Source organism: Loxodonta africana, chromosome 12, assembly GCF_030014295.1.
Source record: "Loxodonta africana isolate mLoxAfr1 chromosome 12, mLoxAfr1.hap2, whole genome shotgun sequence".
Lineage (NCBI taxonomy): Eukaryota > Metazoa > Chordata > Mammalia > Proboscidea > Elephantidae > Loxodonta > Loxodonta africana.
This window is the reverse complement of record NC_087353.1, coordinates 81585420-81598065: the sequence shown is the minus strand read 5'-3', so window position 1 is coordinate 81598065 and position 12646 is coordinate 81585420. Positions and strand designations below refer to the sequence as shown.

At 39.2% G+C, this 12646-nt stretch overlaps 1 protein-coding gene across 1 annotated transcript in view; it reads right to left on the bottom strand.

The window, feature by feature from the left end:
- LCMT1 (leucine carboxyl methyltransferase 1) overlaps positions 1-12646 on the bottom strand; it is a 71789-nt gene that overhangs the window by 30678 nt on the left and 28465 nt on the right. Inside the window, exon 6 of the mRNA XM_003418826.4 lies at positions 2560-2662. Coding sequence (XP_003418874.1) covers positions 2560-2662 — 103 coding nt within the window. The remainder of the gene's footprint in view (positions 1-2559; positions 2663-12646) is intronic.

Sequence of the window (12646 nt, the reverse complement as noted above, 5' to 3'; positions counted from 1 at the left end):
CCTCAAACACAAAGAGTGCCATGCTTCCGAGTGAGTAACAGCTTTAACCAATCTATTACTGCCTTCCACTCACTAATATCCCCTGAATAACACATGCCCCAAGAAAACCAGTGGTGTCCTTGAACATCAAGACTTAAGAAGAACATACCACACACTGCAATCTGTGACCCACATCAGGAGATCCCCAAAGAAAAAGAGAGTTATAACTACTCTTTATGATTTACTGACCTTCCTGTCTAACACTCAGCTAGGCAAAGACTCAGAAAATACAGAGTGACAGTGCTGGGTTAAGCAGCCATTCCTAACATTTAGGCGGGGGTAGTGGTAGTTTTTGAGTGGTAGTTTAGGAAACCCTGGTGGCATAGTGGTTAAGTGCTACGGCTGCTAACCAAAAGGTCAGCAGTTCGAATCTGCCAGGCGCTCCTTGGAAATTCTGTGGGGCAGTTCTACTCTGTCCTAAAGGGTCGCTACGAGTCAGAATCGACTCGACGGCACTGAGTTTGGTTTTTTGAGTTTAGTGGTACTTTAGTGGTAGTTTAGTGGTAGAATTCTCACCTTCTATGCAGGAGATCTGGGTTCATTTCCTAGCCAGAGCACCTTATGTGCAGCCACCACCATCTGTCAGTGGAGGCTTGGGTGTTGCTATGATGCTGAACAGGTTTCAGCAGTTTTCCGACTAGGAAGAAAGACCTGGCAATCTATTTCTGAGTAATTAGCCAACGAAAACCCTGTGGATCACAATGATCCCATTGTGCATGGAGTTACCATGAGCTGGGGGCCAACTCAACAGCAGCTAACAACATTTGAGCAGGTGGGTGAGTAAATCTTAACAATGACAACCTGGCTGATGGTTCCAGGCTTAGCAGGTAAAGAACTTCAAGATGTAGAGAAAACAGCAATCCCCACCTAAATGAAAGATTAATTAGAATGATCAAGTCTTAACTCCCTACACTTTTCTTCGCTCCACTTCCCAAAGTTCATCTGTTTTTGCATCTGTCCTTTCTCTCCTTCCTCCCCTCTTAGAAGAATTGGGGTCTTTCCCTTCCCTCTAAGGCTAGTTAACCTCAATCTATGGTCTACCTCCTCCCTTCTCTCTCCTCTAGGACCCTGTTCTAACAATGATTTCCCTACTTGCTAATTTCTTTAATTTTTGTCATTAATTCTTTACCTTCTTTTTTTTAATTTAAAGTAATATTCTCCCTACTTTCCTCTCAAACATCTACCTTGTGTCACTCACCACAAATATTCTTGGAAGTGTCATCTTCACCTACACATCTTCACCTCCCACTAACTCCTTAACTGCTATCTGGTTTTGATCAGCAGTATCACGCTACAACTACGCCACCTCACTTCCCTTAGGAACCCACTCTTAAGAACTTGGTGTGAAGCCTCCTGGTCCATTTTAAAAATACTTTTGTGATGTACATATGTAATCATGAAAATATGGTATTTCAGGGCATTTGAATTTACACATTTTGTTATCATACAATGCATATTATTCTGCAACTTAATTTTTTTTTTTACTCAACATTTGTTTTTTTAGCTCTCTCCATGTTATCTAGGTCAGTCATTTTATATTTTATTCATCCATTTTCCTACTGAAGGGCATTAGGTTGTTTCCAATTTTCTGCTACCAAAAAAAAAAAAAAAAAACAGTGGCTGCAATGAACATCCTCCTTGTGCACACTTTCAAGACCTTCTGGGGGACACACCCAAAAGTGTAACTGCTCTGTCATATGGCACACTCTTTTACAATTTTACTAGGTACCTTCAGATTGTTCCTCATAATGGTTGTATTAAGTTCACTGCCACCACTGGTATTGGACCATTCTCTTTTCCCCATATCCTTGCTAACACTTGATATCATCAGACTTTTACATTTTTGCCCATTTGGTAAAAATGAATAGAATTTCACCAGATTACTATAAGGTTCAATACTCTTTTTCTATGATATTCAGATTTCTTTTCTGAGCAGCCTGGTCATCAATCCTTTGCCAATTTTTCCATGAGGCTTTTTAAAACAAAAACAACAAAAAACAGTAGGTGTTCTTTATATAGTCCTGATACTAATCCTTTCTTTCCAAACCAAAAACCAAACCCAGTGCCGTTGAATCGATTCCAACTCATAGCAACCCTATAGGACAGAGCAGAACTGCCCCATAGAGTTTCCAAGGAGCGCCTAGTGGATTCAAACTGCTGACCCTTTGGCTAGCAGCTGTAGCACTTAACCACTACACCACCAGGGTTTCCAATCCTTTCTTTAGATACTGCAATTACATGTTTTTATGCTATAATTTTTTTCGTTCGAACTTTGTTTATGAAGTTAGGCCTCAGTATTTTAAAAAGAGCAACATAAGTGATTCTGATGTGAAACCAGACTTGAGAAACACTGCTCCTAAAAAAATTCAGAAAACTCTTCTAAGTAGCAATGAGATGATAAAAATTGCAGGGTAAAAGATGGGATACAGGGTTCATGCTGCACTTCTAGCCCCAACTGGCCTTATCTCATAATAGCATGAAATTACAAATGCATAAGAGGTTAAAAAAAATAAAACTCACTGTATATTCATTTGGCATTTTTTTAGTTTCTCTTCCAATTCAGGTAAATCTCGCAGATCTGCTCCAATAATGGCATATCTCTTTGAATCCAACATGTGTCCATCTGCAGATGCAAGAAGAAGGAGATATTATAACTTCAATGGGTATAGCCTTTTCAAAATTAAAGTAACTTTATTCTTTTCCCCATTACAAAAATATATGCCAGTTGTTAAAAAAAAAAAAAATCAGATGAGGGTGAAAATTAACCAAAATAGCGTACCTTCCAAAGTTAACTATTAGCATTTTGGTGTATAACATTCCAGCCTTTTTCTTATGTGCTTAAACTTATATATACTGCATACGCGTTCATTCCCTCTCTTCCTTTCCATCCCTTCCTATCTTTCTCTCTCACACACACACAGACACACACACACTCTCTCTCTCTCTCTCGAGAAAAGAACATAGGATCACCCAATACTTGCTTTGACAACTACTTTTCCTACTTAACAACAGCATCGGGGATATCATTCTCTGAAATGATTTCACAGTATTCCACTGTGTGGATAAAACAGAACCTATTTAGCTAATCCTCCACTACTGGACATATGGTATTTCCAAGTTTTCTCTATATTAGCTACTGCAATGAGCATCCTTGTATATACACCATGAAGCACCTAGGCAGTTATTTCTTTAAAGTAGATTACTATGAGTAGAATTATGAGATCAAAGAGTAAAAGAGTAAGTCCATGTAAATATCGGTACAGATTGGCAGACTGCTCTCTAAATAGTATGCCAAAGTGGGATATATTATTTTTTTAAAGAAAAAAGCTTAAGTACTAACGTATTTACAAATAAAATGATAAAATGTGCTTTAAAATATTTCAGCAGATGTGGCATGGAGTGGTATTGGTCAGTGGTTCTCAAGCTTTGACAGGTATCAGACTCACTGGGAGGGCCTGTTAAAACACAGATGGCTGGGCCCCACCACCAGAGTTACTGATTCAGTACATCTTGGAGAATTTGCATTTCTAACAAATATCCAGATGATGATGCCCCTGTTCTGGGGATTACACCTTTAGAACCATTGGCATAGAAGGAATGAGACTGGCCAAGTACTGGCAATAGTTAAAGCTAGGTGATGGGAACATGGAAGTTCATTGAACTAGTTATGATATGTCTGTGTATGCTTGAAAATTTTTTCAACTCAAGTTTAAACAAACAGATTATAAAAAGAAAATTGCTTGATGGTTTTCCAGAAGCATTATTTACTCAATTTCCTCCAGGGTACAATCCATGGAAGGAACTGAAATGTCTAACAGCCAAGCTATAATACTGCTAATAATGCAAGTTCTTTTGGCTTTGAGAACTCATATCAAAAAATATTGAAAAGTCTAAGGTACAACATTTTAGTAGGTTCTCCCTCATTATCTTGATAACCACAGTTGGCTGATTCAAATACATTTGGTAACACACCATGAGCTCAAAGAAATACCTTCTAGGAGCCTACTAGATGTCAGGAAAGCACTAAAGGGTAAGCAAAACCAAAATCAAAACTCACTGCCGTCGAGTCGATTCCGACTCATAGCGACCCTACAGGACAGAGTAGAACTGCCCCATAGAGTTTCCAAGGGGGTGCCTGGTGGATCTGAACTGCTGACCTTTTGGTTAGCAGCCATAGCTCTTAATCACTACGTCACTAGGTTTTTCTAAAGGATAAGCAAGGAAACCCAAAATCTGCCCCAGAATGCTACAATGCAAAAAGGCACTTGTCTGCTCTATTGTGAAAACAAATTATGGTTCCTAGAAGCCCACGTGCCTTCTTCCAAGTAACAAACATATTAATAACATATGGAACGCGTTTTGCCATTCCTGACCAAAAAAACAGAATTTTGAAGCATTTGTTTCTCAGGGGAGATGTATCTTACTCAGAGATTAGAATCTAAAGTTAGCACATTTAATCATTTCAGGAGGTAGCATATGATCAAGAACTAACTGCCAGTACTGTTGCCGCCAGCTCTGCCACAGGGCCCTTTCCGGGCCTGTCACCGACCTCAGTGTTAGAGCCCATGACCTGTGTTACAGCTCTTTTAGGGGGTTCCTTGCCTCCTCTCTCTACTTCTGTCTTCTTTCTTCTTTCTGCTTCTGTCTGTCCACCTCTGTGGGGTTGCCGCATATATAAGCAAACTCCTGGTCAGTTTCAAGGAATGGCCCTTCCACCAGGGCCAGGAACTGACCAATCCCCTCTCGGTAGGCCACAGATACTTCATTTGCTTAGTAGGCTATAGTCAGTTCATTTGCATAAGTATATTGACCAATCCCTGCAAAGTGCGTAAAATAAACCAACCACAGGGTAGGTTGCAGCCCAGAGCCAGGCAAAACATATCAAATCTCAAGTTGTCTACAGCTTACCCAGGAAATGTCAATCAACCTGGACAAAAGTAACAACACCTACTGAGGAAGAAAACTAGGGCAAAGGTAAACTCCTCAGGGCTTAGGGGAAAAGGCTCCAGAGCTGTTTTTCCAAAGAACCAAGGCAAAAGTCCACACAATCGAACTCATCTAACCACAATGGCCGTATTAAAGTGCTGAGCTGCACAGTCCCCATATTGTGTACTGAGGCACCCTGTATGCAGCAAACCATAGGGCAGAGTGGGGTATTCTACATTTTTGAGGTTAGTGCAGAGATACTCCGTATCAGTCAGACATATACTACTAGCTCAAGGTAGTTCACAATTTCAACATTAGATCACTCTGCATTCCTTTTAATGACATATCTTTGTGAAGCTGGGTTTCAGATATTGCGATTAAATTTTTTTTTTTTTTTTTTACCTGTGCAAACATTAATGACGAACAGGAAATTAGGGTGGTGGTGCCTAATTTGATTCCAAGGTGCAGTTATGCAATGCTCAACAGAAGCACATATTCCATTAGTAAGTAACTGTGGTTACTTAAGAATGAAATGAGGTGCCCTGGTGGCGCAGCGGTTAAGCGCTCGGCTGCTAACCAAAAGATTGGCAGTTCAAACCCACCAGATGCTCCGTGGAAGAAAGATGTGGCATTCTGTTTCCATAAAGATTACAGCCTTGGAACCTCTATGGAACAGTTCTACTCTGTCCTATGGGGTAGCTATGAGTTGGAATGGCAATGGGTAAAAATGAAACAAAATTATTATTTGTTCTTTCAATTTATTTGCATTACTTCTTCACATGTTAATAAGGTTTTAGCCATATACCCCTCTGTCACTTTGTTGTACTGTGGTGGCTTGCATGTTGCTATGATGCTGGAAGCTATGTCACCAGTATTTAATACCAGCAGTATCATCCATGGCGGACAGGTTTCACCAGGTTTCCAGACTAAGACAGACTGGTGATCTACTTGCTAAAATTAGTCAATGAAAATCCTATGGATCACAACAGAATATTGTCTAATACAGTGCTGGAAAATGAGCCCCCCAAGCTGGAAGGCACTCAGAGTATATAGTAGCCACAACGATGGACTTAAACATACCAACAATTGTGAAGATGTGAAGACGGTGCAGGACTGGGCCACATTTCATCCTGTTGTACATGGGTTGCCATGAGTCACAGCTGACTTGACAGCAACTAACAAGAAGTTTTTAGAACATAAACACTTACTAAGATGCTTGAACCCAACTACTTAATAAACAGAACTGTTGAGGTTTTTTTGTTTTGTTCTGGATTAAGGGCACTGTGAAAAAATTACTGAGACACATAGTGCACTGTGAACTAAGAAAGGTTGGGACCCCCAGTCTAGCTCAATGCCTGGAATGTAGTGGGGGCCTTCTGTGAAGACCAGACCACAAACTATTAAATCCAGGCAGATGCCTGAGTGAGCCCTGCTGAGAAGTTCCATCAAGATGACCCCAACCCAAACTGCCAACCTGCAGAATTGTGAGCTGCACAGATGATAGCTGTTTTAAGCTACATGCTTCGCAGTGGTTTATAACAGAGCAAAAGTGAACACATGCTTTAATTATCTGCTTCATTAAGCTCATATGCTATATCACCTTAACTAGAATATGCACAGAGAGCCGGAGATTTACACGCTGTAATACAGTAGTTAAATACACAAAGACACACATACACTGAATCCACAGTGCTGGGGTATCATACAACTAATGATCTCTTCCATCGCCTCCAGGAAGTATTTCAAGAGAGTTGTGTTCTTAAACACTGCTGACCTGTAGTGAATCCTTCGCCCATTCATTGTATGTCTTCAATGATGGACTTACTAAGTATTACAAAGTTCCTTTGGCCCACAGCATCTCCAGGAAGTATTTCAAGAGAGATGTGTTCTTTTGTGCTGCCGACCAGTAGTGGATCCCATTACCCATTCATTATATGTCATCAATAATGGACTTATTATTATTATTATTACAAAGTGTACCTTTGGCCCATAGGTTTTTCCTTGGAGATTTCAGTTAAAAAAAAAAGAGGTTATAAAATGGAGGTAGTCTCCAGTGGATTTCAGGACCACATAAACCCTGTTGCTGTCGAGTCAATTCTGACATATAGCGACCTTATAGGACACAGAACTGCCCCATAGGGCTTCCAAGGAGCAACTAGTGGATCTGAACTGCCGACCTTTTGGTTAGCAGTTGCACTCTTAACCACTGTACCACGAGGGCTTCCTGGACCACATAGAAGATTCATCTGTTCATCTGTCCATTTGTCCACCCATCTAATACTGAGCTCTCATTATGTGTGGGGCACTAAGCCATGTTTTGGGAATAAACTGCTGAACAAGACATGGTCCCTGTCCTTATGGGGTTTATAATCCAGCAAGGAAAATGAATAATGAACAAGGACAGGTGTGGTGAATGTTACAAAGAAGTAAAGAGTGTTACATGTACGGGATATATAACATGTTTCCCACTTTCCTTAGAGCAGAGTCCAGCACGAGACCCTGCCTAATGCAGCCGACGCTGCCTTTTTCAACTTCATCTTAAACCATTCACCTCCTTCTACCCCAAGCTCCAGCCACACTGGCCCTTTGAGTTCCTCGAATGCACAGTGCTCCTTCTCTTCTTAAGCCTGCCTTGTTCTGAGGCAATCTCCTCCCTGAATAGCTTCTCCTTCTTAGGGTTCAGCTGAAAGGCCTGCTGCCAGTCTGAAAGGCTTTTATTTGTTGTTTTTCTTTATATCCACTTAATTCCCTAAGGATGTTGAGCTGAGAATACAGTGGTGGACAAGGCAGAAAAGATCGCTGCACCCATGAAGCTTACACTTCTCTCCATAGTGAGAGGTAGGTCTTTACCCTGGGTGGTCAGGGAGGACCTCTCTGAGGAGGGGACAGCTCAGCTGAGGCCTGAATGATGAGAAGGAAATGGTCAAGCAAAGAGTTAGAGTTAGTAGAAGAGAGTTGCAGGCCATGATAAGAGTGGGTAGAAAGGCTTGAAGGTGAGAGCAAGCTTGGAACATTCAGGGGGCAGCACAAAGACATGTGGCTAGATCATAGTTACTGTGGTCAAAAATAAAATCAGGAGGCAGAGAGACGCCTGATTCACCATGTGGGTGGCATCCTGTAGGAGGTTTAATGCAGGGGATAACAGAACCTGATTTACTTTTTAAAAACTCATCCTGCCTTATTTTCATGTGTGCCCCTTTATATACTTTCAATTTTTTACCCAATGCATATTTTAGCTTAAAAAAACAAATCTCCAATTCTTAGATGCATATTTTTTCGCATTTTACCATTGCTGAAACCAGGATACATCTAACAATCAACGATGTGTCGGTTTAATTGTTGGCACTTTTGCTTCCTTCCTGATAAATAAATAAATGATGGTGCCTCTTACGATCGCAGCCTCATAGGTGTGATGATACAGGGTAATTTTTAAATGAAATTTCTGTCAGCTTTATTATCACCTATTACTCTTCTCAAATTTTCATTCACATTTGTATTTTAATTATCTTTATTTAAATTCTCCTTTCTTGTATGACACCAAGATCAAAAGCTACAAAGGACAGGACTGGCAAGTTTGCTTTCATAAGACACAAACACAAAGTTAAAGGTAAAATAAAAGAGTAAAAGAAAGATCTGCAATAAAAAGTCTGACAAAGAACCTTTATGAAAGAACATATTATAAAGAGTTCTTACAAATAGAAAAGAAAAGAAGTAATTCAACCAAAACAAAAAATTGGCAAAAGAATTGAAAAGAACATTTACAACAAACTCCCAAAGAGCGATAACACTAAGAAAAGATCATCCATCTCAGTAGCATTCAAAGTTATACAGGATTTTTGAATAGGAGGACATCATTTCAGCATACTGGATTTAGGAATTAAAAAAATGGTAATACCCAGTGTTAGTGAGGGTGCAAAACCAAAAACCAAACCCGTTGCCATCAAGTTGATTCTGACTCATAGTGACCCTATAGGACAGAGTAGAACTGCCCCACAGAGTTTCCAGATGGCCATGATTTACCAGGGCATGAAAAGAGCAAGCTGCAAAACCGTATGTATAAATTATTCACTGTTTACTAAAATTATATATAAATCTATATTTATATATGGTAGCATAGATTCATTCATTCAACAAATATCTATTCAATGTATATATACACACTCATTCAACAAGAATTTATCGAATCCTTTATATGCCATGCACTGGAATACATTTATGTGTATGTATTTTATTAAAATTACACATAAATCTATTTATATATGGAAGTACAGATTCATTCATTCATAAATATTTATCTAATATATATATGTTCATTCAACAAAAATGTACTGAAACTTTTATGCTAGGAATATATTTATATTTGGATATATTTACCTATCTGTAGGTATACTGTTCATCTGCTTAGAAAACACTCAGAGTGTTGTTTATATCTAGCAGTGGGATTATGGAGGGTCTTTACCTTCTACTTTATGTATCTCTACATTGTTTGATCAAAGATAATGCAAAGTACTAAATCTTTCACTACAGATAATTATTCTGACACAAATATTAACCAAATATATAGAAAATAGTAATAGAAAAAGTATGGAGAAAGCAAATAGACCAATAATAGCAAAGCTTGAAGAGATTCTACTTGTAATTTGTATGAGGAATAAAGGGGTAGGAGGGAGATTTTCTGTGGAAACTTTACTGGGAATCCAGTCACTTGAGGGATGACTAAAGCATTTTGATTGCATGTAAAAGGAGATCTATCCAGAGGCCTGATGTTTATGGTGTTATCTGTGTCAACCATCCAATAAGGCATGTTTTCTCCCCTGAATTACTAATAAACCACTGCCAGACACAGACTGAAAACAATGGAAGATTCTAGAAAAGGTTTACTATAATTTGCAATTATTAGAAATAAGAAAAGTATTGTTAGAAACATTAACGTAGAAGACTAAGTGTTAAAATGAGTTGTCTTCTGTTCTAAGAAATATCAAAGAGTGTAATCTGGGTTCGTGTACTTATCAGAGATCCCCACTATAGCACTTCGCTTTGGCAGTTGTTTTTAATAAATGAGTACATGGCATCTAATCAAATCAACAAACGCTGACTTAGCATTTCCTATATGCTAAGCCCTGAATTGGGGTTCTAAAAGATAATCAGTAAACTTAAATTCATTCATAGATGTCCTTTACTCCATACGTTCTGGCTCCCAAGGAAGGAACCTCAAAGCTAGTAATTCTTGAGGTGTGAACAGGAGAGGGGAAAAAAATGTCAGATTGAGGAAAACAGTGTATTCAAGTGCCTGAACTACATATATTGTTTTAAGAACTGAACAAAACATGAAAGAGACCACATCTCATTGTTTAAGACAGGGTTCACAAACTCAAATGCCTGTGGGGATCTGTCATGGATTGAACTGTGTCCCCCCAAAACATGTGTCAACGTGGCTAGGCCATGATTCCCAGTATTGTGTGACTGTCCTCCATTTTGTGATTTTTCCTATGTGTTATAAATCATAATCTCTGCCTGTGGTTAAAGAGGATTAGGGTGGGATGTAACACTCTTGCTCAGGTCACACCCCTGATCCAATGTAAAGAGAGTTTCTCTGGGGTGTAGCCTGCACCACCTTTTATCTTACAAGAGATAAAAGGAAAGGGAAGCAAGCAGAGAGTTGGGGACATCACAACAGCAAGAAAGCAGCACTGAGAGCAGAGTGCACCCTTTGGACCTGGGGTTACTGCATGGAGGAGCTCCCAGTCCAAGGGAAGATTGATCACAAGGACCTTCCTCCACAGCTGACAGAAAAAGCCTTCCCCTGGAACTGACGCCCTGAATTTGGACTTCTAGCCTACCAGACTGTGAGAAAATAAATTTGTTTTTTAAAGCCACCCACTTACAGTATTTCTGTTATAGCAGCACTAGATGACTAAGACAGGATCTAATTAAGCTTCCGGACCTAACTTCCACATCACAAGAAATGTAAGGGATAGAGAACCAAAAGAAAGGGCACCAAAAAGAAATAATCAGGCAAATCTAGAATGAGGGACATTCTACAGGCAACCATCCTGGACTCTTCAAAATGTCAGTGCTATGAGGGGGAAAAAGTGTGGACTGTTTCTCAATCCTGGCACTATATGCATTCCTTGTTGTGGGGGTAGGATGTTTAGCTACATGCCTTACCTCTACCAACTAGATGCTAATATAAGCAAATGCACAGGTAAACACAAGATGTGACAATTAAAACTGCTTGGTGGGCACAATCGCCTTTGGTTAAGAACCCTGAACTGTGGTTAAAATACACCAGACATCAGTAACCAAGTGGAAGGGATGAACCTAGACTGGATATTGGTTGTTCATTTGTTGAATGACCACCTACCCCATGATTGCTTAAATATTACTAAGCAACTTTTGTCTCCTAGATAAGGTTTACAAAAAATCCTGTTATCAAATCCTGATTTAATCCTATTTGTTGATGGGTCATATTTAAAGGCTAAACCTACCAGTTCTCATTACCAGAGAGGATATGCCATGGCCACTTCCACCAGGGACCTCAAAAGTGGCACCCTGAATCCAGACATAAATCCATCCACATATGTGCAGCTGCTATTTGACAAAGGCCCAAAGTCAGTGAAATGGGGAAAAGACAGTCTCTTTAACAAATGGCGCAGGGATAACTGGATATCCACCTGCAAAAAAATGAAACAAGACCCATACCTCATACCATACACAAAAATTAACTCAAAATGGATCAAAGACCTGAATATAAAATCTGAAATGATAAAGATCATGGAAGAAAAAATAGGGACAATGTTAGGTGCCCTAATACATGGCATAAACAGTATACAAAACATTACTAACAATGCACAAACACCAAAAGAGAAACTAGATAACTGGGAACTCCTAAAAATCAAACACCTATGCTCAAGCAAAGACTTCGCCAAAAGAGTAAAAAGATTACCTACAGACGGGGAAAAAGTTTTTAGCTATTACATTTCTGATCAGTATCTGATCTCTAAAACCTACATGATGCTGCAAAATCTCAACAACAAAAAGACAAATAACCCAACTAAAAAACAGACAAAGGATACAAACAGACACTTCGCTAAAGATGACATTCAGGTTAACTACCAGATACATGAGGAAATGCTCACCATCATTAGCCATTACAGAAATGCAAATCAAAACTACAATGAGATTCCATCTCACTCCAACAAGACTGGCATTAATCCAAAAAACACAAAATAATAAATGTTGGAGAGGTTGTGGAGAGAGTGGAACACTTATACACTCCTGGTGGGAATGTAAAATGGTACAACCACTTTGGAAATTGATTGAGCACTTCCTTAAAAAGCTAGAAACAGAACTACTATACGATCCAGCAAACCCACTCCTTGAATATATCGTAGAGAAATAAGAGCCTTTACATGAACAGATATATGCACACCTATGTTCACTACAGCACTGTTTACAATAGCAAAAAGATGAAAGCAACCAAGGTGCCTATCAATGAAGGAATGGATAAATTAATTATGGTATATTCACACAATGGAATACTACGCATCAATAAAGAACAATGATGAATCCGTGAAACACTTCATAACATGGAAGAATCTAGAAGGCATAATGCTGAGTGAAATTAATCAGGTGCAAAAGGACAAATATTGTGTGAGACCACTATTATAAGAACTCAAGA